This window comes from Thalassophryne amazonica, chromosome 6 (assembly GCF_902500255.1).
Source record: "Thalassophryne amazonica chromosome 6, fThaAma1.1, whole genome shotgun sequence".
NCBI lineage: Eukaryota > Metazoa > Chordata > Actinopteri > Batrachoidiformes > Batrachoididae > Thalassophryne > Thalassophryne amazonica.
The window spans coordinates 73,941,968-73,960,442 of NC_047108.1; the positions used below are offsets into that span (position 1 = coordinate 73,941,968).

At 40.6% G+C, this 18,475-nt stretch overlaps 1 protein-coding gene across 1 annotated transcript in view; it reads right to left on the reverse strand.

Annotated features, from left to right (window-relative positions):
• The window catches only part of LOC117512431 (plakophilin-1), a 97,311-nt gene that overhangs the window by 35,383 nt on the left and 43,453 nt on the right, over window positions 1-18,475 (reverse strand). The window contains 1 exon segment of the mRNA XM_034172496.1: window positions 11,655-11,699. Coding sequence (XP_034028387.1) covers window positions 11,655-11,699 — 45 coding nt within the window.

The following is an 18,475-nucleotide window of genomic DNA, read 5'->3' on the forward strand; positions in this document are numbered from 1 at the left end:
CCTTGAAATGGGTGTTTCAACAAGACAATGACCCCAAGCACACTAGTAAACAAGCAAAATCTTGGTTCCAAACCAACAAAATTAATGCCTTGCAGATGTGAAGAAATCATGAAAAACTGTGGTTATACAACTTAATACTAGTTTAGTGATTCACAGGATTGCTAAAAAAAAAGCAGTTTGAACATAATAGTTTTGAGTTTGTAGCGTCAACAGCAGATGCTACTATTACTGTGAACACCCCACTTTCTACTTTTTTTTTTTACTAACAGCCCAAATTCATAGCCTTAAGAGTGTGCATATCATGAATGCTTGGTCTTGTTGGATTTGTGAGAATCTACTGAATCTACTGGTACCTTGGTCCCATGTAACAATAAGAAATATACTCAAAACCTGGATTAATCTTTTTAGTCACATAGCACTACTATTATTCTGAACACTACTGTACAGTGGGGAAAATAAGTATTTGACCCGTTGCCAGTTTTGCAGGTTTTCCCACCTACAAAGAATGGAGAGGTCTGTAATTTTTTTCGTAGGTACACTTCAAGTGTGAGAGACAGAATCTAAAAAAAATCCAGTAAATCACATTGTATGATTTTTAAATAATTAATTTGCATTTTATTGCATAAAATAAGTATTTGACCCCCTAGAAAAACAGAGCTTAACAACTGGTAGAGAAACATTTGTCTGCCATTAAGGAGGTCAGACGTATCCTGTAGTTCTTGACCAAGTTTTCACACACTGCAACCAGGGATTTGGTCCACTCCTTCATACAGATCTTCTCCAAATTTTTCAGGTTTGGCGTTTCAGCTCCCTCCAAAGATTTTCTATTGAGTTCTGGTCTGGAGACTGGCCAGGCCACTCCAGGACCTTGAAATGCGTCTTACGGAGCCCCTCTTTAGTTGCCCTGGCTGTGTGTTTGGGGTCATTGTCATGCTGGAAGACCCAGCCATGACCCATCTTCAATGCTCTTACTGAGGGAAGGAGGTTGTTTGCCAAAATCTCGCAATACATGACCCCATCCATCCTCCCTTCAATATGGTGCTGTCCACTTTGCAGAAGAGCACCCCCAGAGTATGATGTTTCCACCCCCATGCTTCACGGTTGCGATGGTTTTCTTGGGGTTGTTCTAATCCTCTAAACATGCTAAGTGGAGTTGATTCCAAAAAGCTCTATTTGGTCTATCTAACCACATGACCTTCTCCCATGCCTCCTCTGGCTCATCCAGATGGTCACTGGTGAACTTCAAACGGGCCTGGACATGTGCTGGCTTGAGCAGGGGGACCTTGCTGCCCTGCAGGATTTTAAACCATTACAGCATCATGTGTTACTAATGTAATCTTTGTGACTGTGGTCCCAGCTCTCTTCAGGTCACTGAGCAGGTCCTCCGGTGTAGTTCTGAGCTTTCTCAGAATCATCCTTACCCCACAAAGTGAGATTTTGCATGGAATCCCAGACCGAGAGAGATTGACAGTCATCTTGTGTTTCTTCCACTTTCTAATAAATAATCATAACAGTTGTTGTCTTCTACCAAGCTGCTTGCCTGTTGTCCTGTAGTCCATCCCAGCCTTGTGCAGGTCTACAGTTTTGTCCCTGGTGTCCTTAGACAGCTCTTTGGTCTTGGCTATGGTGGACAGGTTGGAGTGTGATTGATTGAGTGTGTAAACGGGTGTCTTTTATACAGGTAACAAGTTCAAACAGGTGCAATTAATACAGATAAAGAGTGAAGAATAAGAGGGCTTCTTAAAGAAAAATTAACAGGTCTGTGAGCCAGAATTCTTGCTGGTTGGTAGGAGGCCAAATACTTATTTGATGCAATAAAACGCAAATTAATAATTTAAAAAAAAAAAAAAAAAAAAAATCATACAATGTGATTTTCTGGATTTTTTTTTAAGATTTTGTCTCTCACAGTTGAAGTGTACCTACGAAAAAAATTTCAGACCTCTCCATTCTTTGTAGGTGGGAAAACCTGCAAAACTGACGGGGTCAAATTCTTATTTTGGCCCAAAGATTTTCTTCTTCTACTAAGGTGGATTAGAACTTTTTGTTGTACTACAACTACTGGACAAGAGGGACCTACCAGCCAATATGTGCCAATGATTTCAAAATGCAGCTGGCTCTTTTCAACCATATCTGTGGTGCCGTGACATGTCAATCATCTGGGGTGTCCAATCAGATTTCAGGGAGGGTCCAGTGTCACCCTGGCCTCCCCTCTAGCTCTACCTATGCCAGGAGGTGTTCCACATTTGATATTTCCTGTTTCACTGTAGGCTCAAAATTTGGCACTTCCTGTCTCAGTATCAACTTTCCACTGAATTCCCGCAAGATACCTCGAGATCTCATCTATTGTCAATCCAGGAAGCGCAGATCCAGGAAGTGTTCAACATTTGTCATTTCCTGTTTCACTGTGGGCTAAAAATTTGGCACTTCCTGTTTGGGACACAGTGTACCATGAGCGAGCGTGGCGCTGGTGTGTGTCCCTTTTCTCGGATCATTATCATCATCGTAAATGATAATAAATAAATAGCACGTTTAGGGATGGGTACTGAGTGGCCGTTGTTTTTGGGGGCGTTTGTCGGGAAAATGATCATTTCTCTACATTGATTACAGACCCTGCAGGGGGTCTGTAATCAACTTTTCTGCAGTGCGGCTTTGCTTTGAACCTTGAATTAACCTGGATTAAGGTCCAGTTTTGAAGCCGTTTTTACTACAACTACTAATACTGCTTAAAATATAATAATTTCGACAAGTAAAATGTTTAGAGAATTTAAATGTTAGAAAAATGTTAGAATTTAATAGTTACATTTATAAACAATGTAGGTTTGAAATTGCAAGTTTTACTGTTACAGTGCTGTCAACAGTTAAATGAGGTCAAGAAAGAGGTCTTTATTTTACTTTTTATAAAACAAGAATTTGTTGTCATTGAAGTCAAGAAAGGGTGACTATAAAGTGAGTTTTGGCAAAACAGGTATCATTGTCATGTTGACGTGGGTTGTTGTCGGCAGCTGGGGAAAGTAACTAAAAAAGTAACTAGTAATCTAACTTAGTTACTTTTACAATTGAGTAATCAGTAAAGTAACTTACTTTTTCAAGAAGTAATCAGTAATTGGATTACTTTTTCAAAGTAACTGTGGCAACACTGATCGTGAGTCACTTTTGTGAGGATTAAAGTCACTAACTGGGACGCCTGTCTTGTGAGAAATAAATGAGAATCGTCATCCGTTCTGTTCACACAGCTCCAAATGCTGTGTGGCTCTCTGCCTGATCAAGTTAGAATGATAGACTCCAGTTGCAATTAATAACTTCAAAGCAATTCCAAAACGATGAAAACGTTTTTCCAAAATAAGACGTCCTGCGCTGACATGCAGTAGCCGGCTGAGCTCAGCTCAGAGGTACAGAGAGACGTTCATGCCAAAATGTCTGAAAGGAAATGCCTTTGACAAAAACTACAGATTTTATTTATGTCCAGAGATCAAGGATCCAGTGACCAATTTAAAATGTTGACATAGAAAACCTGTAAAGCCTACTTTTGGTACACAGAAAATTCATAAGAGGTATCGCTACGGGAATTGATAAGGAATCAGATTGATAAGCAGAATCGGCAATGGCATCGATTTCGATGAAATCTTATCAACACCCATCCCTAAGCGCGTTGCCCGTGGGGATCCACAGGCTCTAGATTGGGTAGTATTTATAAATTAGGTAGATGACATTTTTCAAGTGTGGTAATCAATAATGCAATGTTCTTATAATGAGTTGGAATGGTGTGTAAGTCCAGAATGTTTTTAGAACCGTAGACCTCAACAATTTTTAGAATAGCTCAACCATTTTATCATTTTATGTTAATTTACTGTCTTTGTATTCATAAGTTGTTTAGGTTCTTGTTAGCATACGCACACTATTATTATTATTATCATTATTATTATTACTTCTATTTTGTCATTTGATTTTTAAATGGACCACAATGGATATAAGGGTTTTCACATTCTTGTGTCATCCATGTATTCTCTATATATTTACAATTATATTATGTATGTACATTGAACTTAGTAATTAAATTCACACATGCACACACTCATGCTTTTAATATAAAGATGATTTACCGCCCCTGCTGGAATGGCGTGTGAGTCCAGAATGTAATTAGCAATGTCCATTGTTCAGTGTTGTTAGCCAATATCTGTCGTTTCTCTAAAAATTTTAGTCCTATCAACATTTGGTTTTGGCAGAGTTCATCCTTGACTCAAAATATATAAGCATACTAAACGGCAAATGTTAAGTCTCAACGGGTTTGTCCGTGATCGAAGTTACACACACGCATGCAGTGCTTTCTGTCTTTTCTGCTGCAAGCAGGTGCTTTTAATTTTACACACCCACAAACAGAGATGGTAGCGGAAGACATCAAATGCAGTATACTTCTCACTCATGGTCAATCAATCAATCAACTTTTTTCTTATATAGCGCCAAATCACAACAAACAGTTGCCCCAAGGTAACGGCAACATGACACTTAATTAAACTGACTAAACCAATGGAACTACAAAATCACAATAAATCAATAACACTAACAACATTGTTAAACTAACATGAACCCCAATAACAACCTTTAAAACCCCAAAACCTCGAACTCCCATGGTGCATTGCAGCACAATGTCCATTGTTCACTGTTGCCTAATATTGTGAATTCCTCCAAAAATATTACTCCTACCAACTTTCTGTTTTCGCAGCATTCATCCTCAACTCAAAACACATAAGCATACGAAATGGCAAATGTCAGCTCTTCCCAGTTTCTCCATGATCAAAGCCGTACTCATGCATGTATGTACACAGAGGACACCTGGCTATTATAATACAGACAATAATAATAATAATAATAATAATGATGATAATTGGCAGTTGAAACCAGGAGTGTTTTACCATTTTGACCTGAAAAAAAGGAGGAAAAAATGTTTTTTGATTATCAAAAATGTTGACAATTTTCAGAGTTCATGCTTAAATTAGCTCATATGAATTCATTTCAAACCAGATTTTTATTTTAATTTAATGACAAAATATAGTTTGTACTGAAATCCAAGAATTAAAACTTGTTGAAACTTGTTTCAAAATTGCAGCTCATTTTAATGAAGACAACATATTTACATGGGAGGAATTCCATAACAAATATTTTATTTTCCTTTTAACACTGTCTGCAGGAGGATGTGCATGTAGACATGCATGAGGTTTTGAAATTACTGGAAGTTACCTTTAACCTTGGCTGATGTGTGTACACGGGGTGGGCACGCTAACAACCATAAGCTGTCTTCTAAATCTCTTCAGAGGTGCTATCTGGTTACAAAAACAGCATTTTTAGATTTAGAAGTGTTTACTGCTTGCCAGCCGTGACAAAATATATGAGAAACATAATAGGTTTATTCAGAAATAAGCTGGTTCTGAGACTTTTTCACCATGTTGGATTATTTTATTCAGGACAAGAGCCACCAGGCATCACTGTGCATCTCTACTCTGCTTATCTGTCACTATGTGCTTCCACGCATTCCTCGTGCAACTTGGGGGAAGCCCCCACATGATCTATGACATTGCTATCATAGAATGTAAGTAGTTCAAGGCCACCTGTTCTTTCAAAATTTTCCCCTTCAGGGGAGCTAATTTTGGTCATATTGGCAATGTCATATTATGAATCTCCATCCCATTTAAAGTCTAATAAATAAAATTATAGTGGTGCCAAAGGAAATTATTTTTATGACTTAAATCTTAAAGATTTGAAAGGCTGTGAATCTTTAAATGATTGTACTGTTGGTTTGAGCTGTTTTCAACCAGTATGAAATTATTGATATCATTTAAACATATTTGAAAAGGTCTGTAATCCTATTATGCTTGTCTTAAAAGAGTTTACAAAAAACCTGATCTGAAATTAAACAGAAAATAGGTCAATATTCTGGAAAAGTCTGGAACAAGTCAGAATTTGTATTTTGTTTAAATCATGATAAATACCTTAATCAACCGAGTATTATATTACTTGTAGGTTACATTTATTTATTTGATCAACTAATAAATTAATCAAAGAATATTTTCAATTGTATAAGCATTTTGTGCAAACAGTAGCAGTATTTTTATGCTGAAACTCTGGCTCGCCTTAACTGTTATGTAAACAGCCACACAGAGCTCTTTGAGGTGTAAAACAATTTTTTAAATGGTGAGGTTTTAATGGTCCATGAGCATACTGAAAATGTATTGGTCTTTCATTCTTTTTTTTTAATTTTTGGCTCTCGTTAGGGGTCCCTACAGCAGATCAATAGTTTCCATCTCACTCTGTCCTCTGTATCTTCCTCTGTCACATCTGCATGTCCTCCCTCAGCACATACATAAACCTCCTCTTTGGCCTCTCCAACATCAGCATCCTTCTCCCTATATACCCTGGGTCCCTCCTTTGCACATTTCCAAACCATCATAATCTCGCCTCTCTGTCACCAAACTGTCCCACCTGTGCTGTCCCTCTGATACGTTCATTCCTAATCCTGCCCATTTTTGTCCCAAAGAGAATCGCAACATCTTCAGCTCTGCCACCTCCAGCTCTGCCTCCTGTCTTTTTGTTTGTGCCAATGTTTCTAAGCCTTACAACATAGCTGGTCTCACTACGGTGTTGTAGACTTTCCCCTTCACTCTTGCAGATATTATTTGGTTACAAATCACTCCTGCCACCTTTCTCCACCCACTCCACCCTGCCTGCACTCTCTTCTTCACCACACATTACTTTGAACAGTTGACCCCAAATATTTAAACTCATCTACTTTCGCTACTTCTACTCCAAGCAACCACACTATTCCAATGGGCTCCCTCTCATTCACACACACGTACTCAGTCTTGCACCATTGCAAACAAGAAAGGACTGATCCTTGGTGTAATCCCACCTCCACCTTGAATGAGTCTGTCATTCTTACTGCGCATCTCACAGCTGTCACACTATCCTTGCACATGTCCTGCACTACCCTCACACTCCAGACTTCCCCAAACAATGCCACAACTCTTCTCTTGGTACCCTGTCATAAGCTTTCTCTAAATCTGCAAACACACAATGTATCTCCTTCTGGCCTTCTCTATACTTCTCCATCAGTAGTCTCAGAGCAAACATTGTGCCTGTAGTGCTCTTTCTCTGCATGAAACCACATTGCTGATCACAGATCTTCATGTGCTTTCTAAAGCCTCCGTCACACATAGCAAGAATTTGCCAGAAGCATGCCTGACACATCAAATATTTCCATAATCTGACGCAGTCGGGAGGAAAAGAGGCGTGGCCAGCAGTGTCGGAGTGCAGACAGACTGCCTCGTCCACACCTGTCAGATCGCATCCAGAGCATATGTAGACGACACAGACTGCCCAATCTCCAAATGTCTGGATGGCAAACACGGGACGGGAGTGCTATGCGCACAGAGCTTTTGGTTTGATAGCCGCTGTTCACACTCACTGTACATGAAAATAATTCATAATTATTATCGTGATGAAGCGTGCCACATACATTTCAACAGTTCCTTTGCGCTCGGGGGATGGACATTATTATACATGCAAAGGTCATACCGGCAGGCTTTGTGGTGCCAGATCCATCTTAAGGTTCCCTCGTATGCGCTCAAATTGCGTTTCAGATCCCATTTTGCCACCATCGGACTATGTCAATTGCGGTCAGATGGTCGTCCGATTACACATGGATCGCTGTCGGATAGGTGTCCCATCTCGACCATTCCCGGAGAGTTTTGAACATGTGCATCACACTCGGGGCTGCCGGACGATTTTGACCAACTGTGTCCACTTCTGCAGATGGCAGTCAGACCTTTTTGGAACTAGGTTGTTCTGGAAGTAGGTTGTTCCCCAAAATCTCGCAATACATGGCCCCAGCCATCCTCTCCTTAATACAGTGCAGTCGTCCTGTCCCATGTGCAGAAAAACACCCCCAAAGCATGTTTCTGTGTAGGCTCTCAGTTGTCCAGGTGGTTTCCATAGTAGAGAAGCTTGAATCTTCGACTGGACTGGGTTGCTTGACGCGAGGACGTTTCGCTTCAAATCGCAGAAGCTTCCTCAGCTAAAATTCTTGCTCTGACCAAGAATTTTAGCTGAGGAAGCTTCTGCGATTTGAAGCGAAACGTCCTTGCGTCAAGCAACCCAGTCCAGTCGAAGATTCAAGCTTCTCTACCCCCAAAGCATGATGCTTCCACCCCCATGCTTCACAGTAGGGACGATGTTTTTGGGATGGTACTCAGAATTCTTCTTCCTCCAAACACGGCAAGTGGAATTAAGACCAAAAAGTTCTATTTTGGTCTCACCTGACCACATAACTTTCTCCCATGACTCCTCTGGATCATCCAAATGGTCATGGGCAAACTTAAGATGGCCTGGACATGTGCTGATTTAAGCAGGGGAACCTTCCGTGCCATGCATGATTTTAACCCATGACGTCTTAGTGTATTACCCATAGTAACCTTGGAAACAGTGGTGCCAGCTCTCTTCAGGTCATTGACCAGCTCCTCTTCATGCAGTTCTGGGCTGATTCCTCACCTTTCTTAGGATCATTGATATGCCACGAGGTGGGATCTTGCACAGTCATGTTTAGCTTCTTCCATTTTCTAATAATTGCTCCAACAGCTGATCTTTTGTCACCAAGCTGCTTGGCAACTGCCCCGTAGCCCTTTCCAGCCTTGTAGAGGTCTACAATTTTGTCTCTAGTGTCTTTGGACAGCTCTTTGGTCTTAGCCATGTTAGTAGTTGGAGTCTTACTGATTGTGTGGGGTGGACAGGTGTCTTTATGCAGCTAACGACCTCAAATAGGTGCTTCTAATTTGGAATAATAAGTGGAGTGGAGGTGGACTTTTTAGAGGCAGACTAACAGGTCTTTGAGGGCCAGACTTTTTGCTGATTGCAGATGATGAAATACTTATTTGCAGCAGTAACATGCAAATAAATTATAAAAAAAAAAAAAAAAAAAAAAAAAAAAAAAATCATACATTGTGATTTCCGGATTTATTTATTTATTGGATTATGTCTCTCACAGTGGACATGCACCTAAGATGAAAATTTCAGACCCCTCCATGATTTCTAAGTGGGAGAACTTGCAAAATCGCAGGGTGTTCAAATACTTATTTTCCTCACTGTAAGCGTGATGGGGGTATAAGCCTTTACCTCTACTGCTCTTTTCCATAACTTCATGCTGTGGCTAACAAACCTTATGCCTCTGTTACTGCAGTTCTGTGCATCACCCTTGTTCTTAAAATAGAACCAGCATACTTTGTCTCCACTCCCCAGGTATCATCTCATTTTACAAAACTTTAACAATCTGGTTAGAAACTCCACTGTCATCTCTAGAAAACACTTCCATACCTCCGTCGGGACGCAGCCGCCGCGACGCTCCGCCGCAGGAAAAACACCTCTGTTGAAAGCCTTAAGGACAAGTTGGAACATGTCCTGCCTGTTAAACAATTTCTCATATACTCACTCCACTGAAAGCCAATCAAAAGCCGCCTGGATTTTACAAATGGTTATCAACACGGAGGTGTTTTTCCTGTGCCGCCGCACCGCGTCGGCTGCGTCCCGACGCGCGGACCCGTCCGCACGTCTTTCATTAAAAAAATCTCCTTTAACAGTGGAATATCCGGATAAAATGCTGAAACCGACTTCTTCTGAAACTTCTCTGTTCTCTCACGACGTCCTGGATCAATAGAGCCTGAAATGTGGAGGTTTTCAGCTTGAACAGGCTGACGACAGCGGCTGAGAGCGCTGAGCGACGTCTTGCACCGTGGGAAGTCCTTAAAGCGACAGAATCACCTCAAAATCTCTCATCAGCCGTTAAAATTTTCACTGAAAACCAGCTTAATTTTTCGAACCGTGTCCACTTCGATGTGTCTCACAGGTTTAGAAAAAATTTTGATCAAACAACGCGCCAGTCTCTCAGCAACTTCTCAGACAAAGGAATTCCGACGAGGGGCTGGACGACTCCTCCCACAAGGAGTGCTCACAGGCGAATGACGTCACCGACAGGCGTGGAAAAACCTCACGCATGCGCACGAGGGTTCAAGCATGTCTGACGTAAAAACATATGAATGAAATCCATATAGTTTTTGAAAAAAATAAAAAGGACCCTTACTTTATTGACAGCCCTCGTATATACTTTACAAACATAAATATATACATACATATACACAGTCACTTATATACATATACACCTACCCATATCTATATATCTACATACGCATATACATACCCACACATTCAAATATACAATAAGTCCCACTTATAAATTGAACATTCCATATAAATCAAATTATATTTGCTTCTTTATGATACTTAGACATAATGTTCTTTTTGAGTAGTTTCTTAAATCTTACAAAGGTACTACTCATTCTAACCTCTGTTGAACATTTGATCCATTTCCTCACCCCAACCACAGACACACAAAAACCCTTTACATTTGTTCTTACTGGTGGTTTCATAAAAACTGCACAACCTCTTAAACTATATCTGGATTCCCTCAATCGGAACAGACTCTGGACATGTCTCGGTAAGGCTTGGTTTTTCGCTCGAAATAAAGTTTGAATTGTAATGTAATCGACCAAATCTATGAATTTTAATAAATTTAAAGACACAAATAGAGAATGAGTTGGTTCACGATATTGTTTATTGCAGATGATTCGTATGGCTCGTTTTTGCAAAAGGAATATTGGATTGGTATTTGATTTGTAAGTGTTTCCCCATGACTCAACACAATATGTCATATATGGTACCATCAGAGAATGATATAAAGTAAGTAACCCTTCTTGCGGCAGTAGGTCTTTGGCTTTATACAAAATGGCTATAGTTTTTTTTTTTAGACCATTTTGATTTCACATAATTTATATGTGGTTTCCAGCTAAGTTTATTATCAATTATAACACCTAAAAATTTATTCTCTGTTACTAACTCAATTTCCTTATTGTTTACAGTTAAATTTTTACATTTTGGTGCCTGTTTATTTCCAAATATAATACATTTAGTTTTCCCAAGGTTGAGTGACAACTTATTAGTGTCAAACCAAACCTTAAATTTTTCCAGTTCTTTCTCCACTATGTCATCTGTACCAGCTACCTGTCCACTCTTCATCCTCTTCATAGCTGCCCTCATTTCATCCTTATTAATCCCTTGCACTTCCTGATTTACTCTCCACATCATCCAGCCTTTTTTCTCTCTCTGATTTTCTTCCTTTATCGGGTCCAAAGAATATTCTCTCTACTTTCTCAACACACTCCCCTCCCTATCTGCATATCACCCTAACCTGCTGCACATCCTTTCCAGCTCTGTCCCTTTGTCTGACCAATCAGTACATTGAAATGGTCATTGATCGCATAAGCAAATTATTAAAGGGGTCCTTTTGTGCGAAATCACTTTTTATCTTCCTTTTGTATTTTCATGAGTTTGATATATAATGTTCATCATCTTCAAAGTCCCACAATTCTATGACCCCCCCCCCCCCACACACACACACTCTATCTGTATAGCCCAGGATTACAGCCAAACTGATATGCTAAGCAAAAATTGGCACCACACACACACACACACACACACACACACCTAAATTTTTCTTATTTTTCTTTTGGCTGCTGCCATTAGGGGGCACCACAGTAGATCAATCACATCCATCTCACCCTGTCCTCAGCATCTTCCTTTGCCACACCAACCACCTGCATGTCCTGCAATGTTGAAGCAATAAATCATTCTCAGGATGTTCATGATGCACCATATTTATTTATTTATTTATTTATTGCAGACTTCACAATTAAAATCCTTAAACAAAACAGGATTTTGGGATTTTGCCACAAGTTTTATTCCGGATATCCTTCCTGACTCAACTCCAGTTCGACTTGGAGAAACACACAAAGTCCCTAGTCTTCTGAAGAAGTCCCCCATCCAAGTAATAACAAGGACACACTCTGCGTAGCTTCTGAGATCTGACAGGATCAGACTTTCACAATGCAGACTGGCTGCACATTAAAGTATTTTTAAAATTGTTTTTAATAAGAGAAGGCAGCACGTTAGTGGTTAGCACTGCTGCCTCACAACAAGAAGGTCATGGGTTTGATTCCCACATGGGGCCTTTCTGTGTGGAGTTTTACCCGTGTTTGCGTAGGTTCCCCTGTTGTCCCACAATTAATTTTGTGCTTCGTAATTTAGATAAGGTTACAAATAAAAGCAGACGGTAACAGATATGTTTGTGTTATAATGACTATGTGACTCCCTCAGCGAGAACAAATCAGCACACTCCCAAAACATGTCTCAGCTCTGTGCCAGGTCATGTTAGGTCAGCCCAACCCTTTCCAAGAGATGACGAAGTCAGATCTACTACTGTGTGGAATTTTGATGAGCACCACATTGAAAATGGGTTGAACTCATCCTGCCTCAAAACAAAAACAACAAACACTCAAAACAATCATTTAATCAAATCGATTTAAACACGCAACAACAACAAAAACAAAACATGCCTTGTCACTGATACAAAAGTATGTTTTTTCTCAATATCTAATTAAGTCACTGGATGAGTTCATACTGGAGACAAACTCTCAACTATCTGCATTTACACATATAATTATAACACTCATCTATCTGCATTTACACATATAATTATCACGCTCAACTATCTGCATTTACACATATAATTATCACACTATACAAGGTCTATTAGAAAAGTATCCAACCTTATTATTTTTTTCAAAAACCATATGGATTTGAATCACGTGTGATTACATCAGACATGCTTGAACCCTCGTGGGCATGCGAGAGTTTTTTCACGCCTGTCGGTTACGTCATTCGCCTGTGGGCAGTCTTTGAGTGAGGAGTCGTCCACCCGCTCGTCGATTTTTTTCATTGTTTAGGAATGGCTCAAAGACTGTTGCTTGTTTGATAAAAATTTTTCAAAACTGTAAGGCACAACTGAGTGGACACCATTCAATAAATTCAGCTGGTTTTCGGTAAAAATTTTAACGGCTGATGAGAGATTTTGGTCTGGTAGTGTCGCTTTAAGGACGGTCCACGGCGCCTGACGGTGATCTGCGCTTCGAGGCGGCAGCGTCTCGCCGTTTCAAGTTGAAAACTTCCACATTTCAGGCTCTGTTGACGCAGTAAGTCGTCAGAGAACAGAGAACTTTCAGAAGAAGTCGGCATGAGGAGTTTATTCGGACATTCCATTGTTAACGGTCATTTTGTAATGAAAGAACGTGCGGGCAGAGTCGCATGTCGGGCCGGACCCGACCGCGGGGGGTCGCGGCAGGAAAAACACCTCCGTTGGAAATCTTAACGGGCAAGTTGGAACATGCCCAAGCTGTTAAACAATTTCTCAGTTACTCACTTGTTGAAAGCCATTAAAAGCCGCCTGAATTCTACAAATGGTTTTCAACACGGAGATGTTTTTCCTGTCGCGGCGCACACAGATTTGCCGAGTCGTCACGGAAACGACTCGGCGAATTTGCGCGTACGTCTTTCATTAAAAAAATGTCCTTAAACAGTGGAATGTCCGCATAAATTCCTCATGCCGGCCTCTTCTGAATCTTCTCTGTTCTCTCACGATGTCCTGGGTGAATTAAGCCTTAAATTAGGATGTTTTCAGCTCGAAACAGGCCGACGACGGCGCCTGAAAGCGCTGCAGGACGTCCCGCTCCGTGGGAAGTCCTTACACCGACAGAAACACCCCATAATCTCTCATCAGCCGTTAAACTTTTCACAGAAAACCATCTTAATTTCTCGAATAGTGTCCACTCGGATATTCCTCACAGGTCCAGAAAAAATTTTGATAAAGCAACGCGTGCCGTCTCGAGCAGCGTGTGAAACAAAGGAATTCAGCCGAGAGGGCGGGACCACATCTCACTCAAGGCCTGCCCACAGGGAAATGACGTCACCGACACGCGTGAAAAAACTCACGCATGCGCACGAGGGTTCAAGCATGATTGGTGTAATCGCATGTCATTCAAATCCATATAGATAAAAAAAAAATAAAAGGGTCGGTTTATTATCTAAGAGACCTCGTAAATATCCACACATGAATGCATGTGCAATACACAGCTTTTAAGGGCCCCTTCACACACAGCACGAATGAAGCTGAATGGCACACACAGGAGGAGTCGCATGCCATTCGTGAAAAATCGGAGCCACCTCTAACGCTTCATACACTTGTCACTTTGTAGTTAAACTTTCAAGTCTTTTTTTTTTAAGAAAATCCTTCTCTATACCACTTTATCATGAAGATGACTGGTGATATAAAATGCAAAGCTTGCACTGTGCATAATTTCTCCAATCACAGCCACATAAGCCTATAACTTCTTCTGGGTTGTCTGGGTGTCTTTCCGCACTCTTCTACTTCTTGCATAGTCACTCAGTTTTTGAGAACTGTCTACTCCATGCAGATTTACCATAGAGTGCCATATTGTTTGTATTTCTTTGTAATTGATGTAAATAAGTCCGAAACATATTCAGTGGCAGCTTTACCATCAGAGAGCCTCGTCCACAACTACCACAAAAGACTCCAAGCTGTCATTGATGTTAAAGGGTGCAATACACAGTATTAAGAACAGGGGTATGTAAACTTGTGATCAGGTTTATTTGGGTAGTTCTCTTGTCATTTTGATTTAAAAAGAGGACACACTTTGACAATAAATGGCTTCACCCAGCCACTAACCATGAATGAAAAAAAGCTTTTGTGTTGTCATTCATATTCTCTTAAAAATGGCCAAAAAAGCAAAAATGTGAACTTACTATGTAAACTTTTGAGCACAACTGCAGCAGCTGTTGAGATCTCTGATCCTTGACATCCCAGCTGGGAACATGCACCGTGATTTGAAGGACATGACCTTACAACTGTCCACGGTGACGTGCGTGTGTGCTTGCTGTCCACACGTGGAAATACATAAAACCATATATCGCTTTTGCAATGGGCTGCAGCGACCATGTCAGCGTGCCCATCGACAGGCTGTGCCAAGTGAAATGGACTGTCAGATCACATGAACATGCAGCAGGCGATCTGAATGTCACGTCACCCATGTGAGCTATGTTCCACATGATGCGGTGTCTGTCCTGTCGCGTGCCGCAGTACTGTGGCAAGCGAACAGTGCGACAAATACGGCACTTTCAGTCATGTATCACCAAAAAAAAACACCATTAAAAAAAAAGATGTTTTGTCAGTTATTACGGCTCTTTTTTCGCTGTAATTAAAGACAATGAACACTTCCACTTCTGTACATCATCTAATTTCTTTTTTTTTAAAGATACATTTATCTCCTTGTTGATTTTAGACATTTTATGCTCCGTTATAAGACAGTGATTGTAGCACAGTGGTAAAGTTCCATCTGTTAATCACAGCTTTTGTAAATTGCAGGTTGGAATCCCGCGAATGGATCTTATTTTTTATTTAACTGCAGGGGTCTGTACTGGGTACCCTTTGATTTATTATTTAAATCAACCCTGTGATTTTCACTAATTACACACCAATATATAATCTATCAGTGCCCAGTGATTGTAGTAATTATTTTATACATCCGGCTAGACATAATAGGACATAATGAGAGCGCACTGCTTCATTCATGTCATTCATGACTGTACGTCTGTGACCATTCATCATATACAGAGGCACAGAGGGATCATGCTTGTATTGTCTGCTCAGCAAGAAGGATTAAATATTGGAAACTGCGACGTTTTATATGGTGTGTGGTTTTCATTTCGTTTCTCCACATGAGCAGTGTGATGTGGTACCACACACTCCAGCTGTTTTTTTTCTCTCCAGAGGAGCAGCACAATGTGGTACCACCCGCTCCAGTTCTATTTTTTTTTCTCCATAAGAGCAGCGTGATGTGACACCACACACTCTAGCTGTTTTGTTTTTCTCCACAGGAGCAGCACGATGTGACACCACATGCTCCAGCGGTTTTTTTTTTCTCCACAGGAGCAGCGCGATGTGACACCACATGCTCCAGAGTTTTGTTTTTCTCCACAGGAGCAGTGCGAAGTGGTACCACACACAGCAGCTTCTTGCACTGTGTTCAGCCAGAGTTATGTGATCTACAGCCACAAGAATGGTTTACTAATGACTCTGACACAATGTCAAATCATGTACATACTAGTATTTTTGCATATTGCGAAGGCATTCTCTATCGGATGCTACAGCCCTCAAGATTCCATCAGCAACTCGGGTTGGTAAAGGACTAAAGTTTGTGGAATATCCTTGTAGGGGGTTAATTTGATATCTTTGCATCTTTTTTAGGATGTTTACCAAGTTATAACATTGATTCAAACTGTTGTGCAGTGATCCCTCAAATATTTTGACATGAAATTCCTCTATTAGATACAAGGGGTTTACCTGCAATTTGCTTCATAAATATCAACTTACTTGGTATCAAAAACTTCCTTGTTACCGCCTTAAAGTAGACCTGCATTGAAATAAATGCAGTCAGATCTTTGGACCAAAAAATAACTTGTATTTACACATAAGATCCTTCTGAATGTAGTAAAGTAAATCTGCAAGCCCAGATCTGTCATTCAACGGAGAAATCTTCACTTAAAATGACAAATTTACAGCTAAAATTTAGCCCTCCGCAAAACTGTCAGCACATCCGGGACATTGCCGAGACGTCAAAGAGAAGACCCTATCCCAGCATGCACTGCACGCGCCAACTGTAATTTGTGGATTTACGTCAGTTTGCATCTCTTACAAAAGCACCTTTTTATTGTCTTATACGGAAGGATCGACTTTTTTTTTAAACTTCATACTGTCTTGCGGTACGTTTGGTGAGTACACATTTCTTTTATTTTTGCTTGAAAATTATTTTGGGGACTTTTTCATACGCCCATTTGATTGAGTGGTGTCGCATTGAAAATCTACTGTCTTTAGCCTCTGGTGTTACCGTTGCCGGGTATGGATGCGGGACCCGCAAAGAATCCAAGTCATTAAAAAGATACAATATTCTCTCAGTGGCCACGAAGCTCTGCGGCTCCAATTACCGAGGCCGTGCGGCGCTCCGGATTTTTCCGCAAGAAGTCTGTCCTTTTGGGCGGCGGCCGCTCCGCATCAAAACAGTGAGCGTAGTCTCTGAACGTGTTGCCAAGTTAGGCGCACCTCCATTCAGTAGACAGGGAGGTGGTGCCGGAGTTGGCCGCAGCTCTGCACAGCAGACACGGGGGCAGTGTGAGTGGCATGCTGCAGTGTTTACTGAGCCCGCAGACTCAGTAAGTGCATCGGAGGCAGTGAGAGCAAGTCCTCGGGTAAGAACGTCGCCCGCTGTCAATGTCGCCGCTGATCTGAACATGCAGAGCTGTATCTCGCATTCCTTGCAGCTTACTTTTGGATGCTGAAACCAGGATGTGTATAACAGTAACATTACTAACAGATAAAATCAATTTCAATGCGGGATCGGACTGAAGGCGCTAGCGCTCCGTCTTCTGCTGCACGTCACTGCAATGTCCCGGATGTACAAACAGTTTTCACGGAGGGCCAAATTTAAGCTGCAAATTTGTCCAATTTGGGCTTGCAGATTTACTTTACTGCATTCATAAGGGTCTTATAAATACATATCAGCTATTTCTTTCTGAGATCTGACAACATTTATTTCAATGCAGGTCTACTTTAACATTTTGCACTATTTCATTTACTTCTAACTCATTGCATAATGCCACAAGAAAATAATGCGTGTGCTGGTACCCCACATTTTCACCTGCCCCAAAATTGGTGACCTTTTGACCTCTGGTGATGTCATCAATGACCGACATCATGGCAATTTGCATACTATGAGTAGTTAACATGAACTAAGACCTTTCCAGTGATACCATAATAATAGTTGTGCTTTTCTTTATTGCAAGTATCTGTTAGAAGCATTTTCCTTTCCCCTACCGCTATATTTTTGCTGACTTTTCTCAAACGTGAAATGGCAAACATATGGGCCTAGCATCAATTCACAAGAAGATCAGAAGGGCTAACAATTTTTTCCCAGTGCTGAATCACCATACCTATCAAAAAATACATCAAACAAAAGTATATCATTCATGACCACCTAAAACCATAAATAAGCCTCTTGTGAAGAGGCTTATTAATATTACTTTGAGCAGATGGAATCAGTTAATCAGTGAAATCACCTGGTGGAATCAGTGGCTGCAAAGAAAACCTGCACCCTCTTGGCCCTTTCTGCAACAAATTGCCCACCCCTGTTTTAGACCTCTACCTGGCTGCCTCTTGAAAATTCAAGTGGCCAATCAGTTTTTTTTTAAAGAGTATTAATGTCTAAGGATTATTTGTGCCAGATTTGATGCTTGTATCACCATTTGCAGGATTCCACTGTAAATATTATTTGCTGGAGTATGTATGTATGTATGTATGTATGTATGTAAGATGCTGCTCCTCAGTGTTTCTCAATTGCCCTCAAAAGTATTGGAGCACTTGGCATTTCACACATTTTAATTTGTTTATTCCATTTCAAATACATTTTTTCTAAAA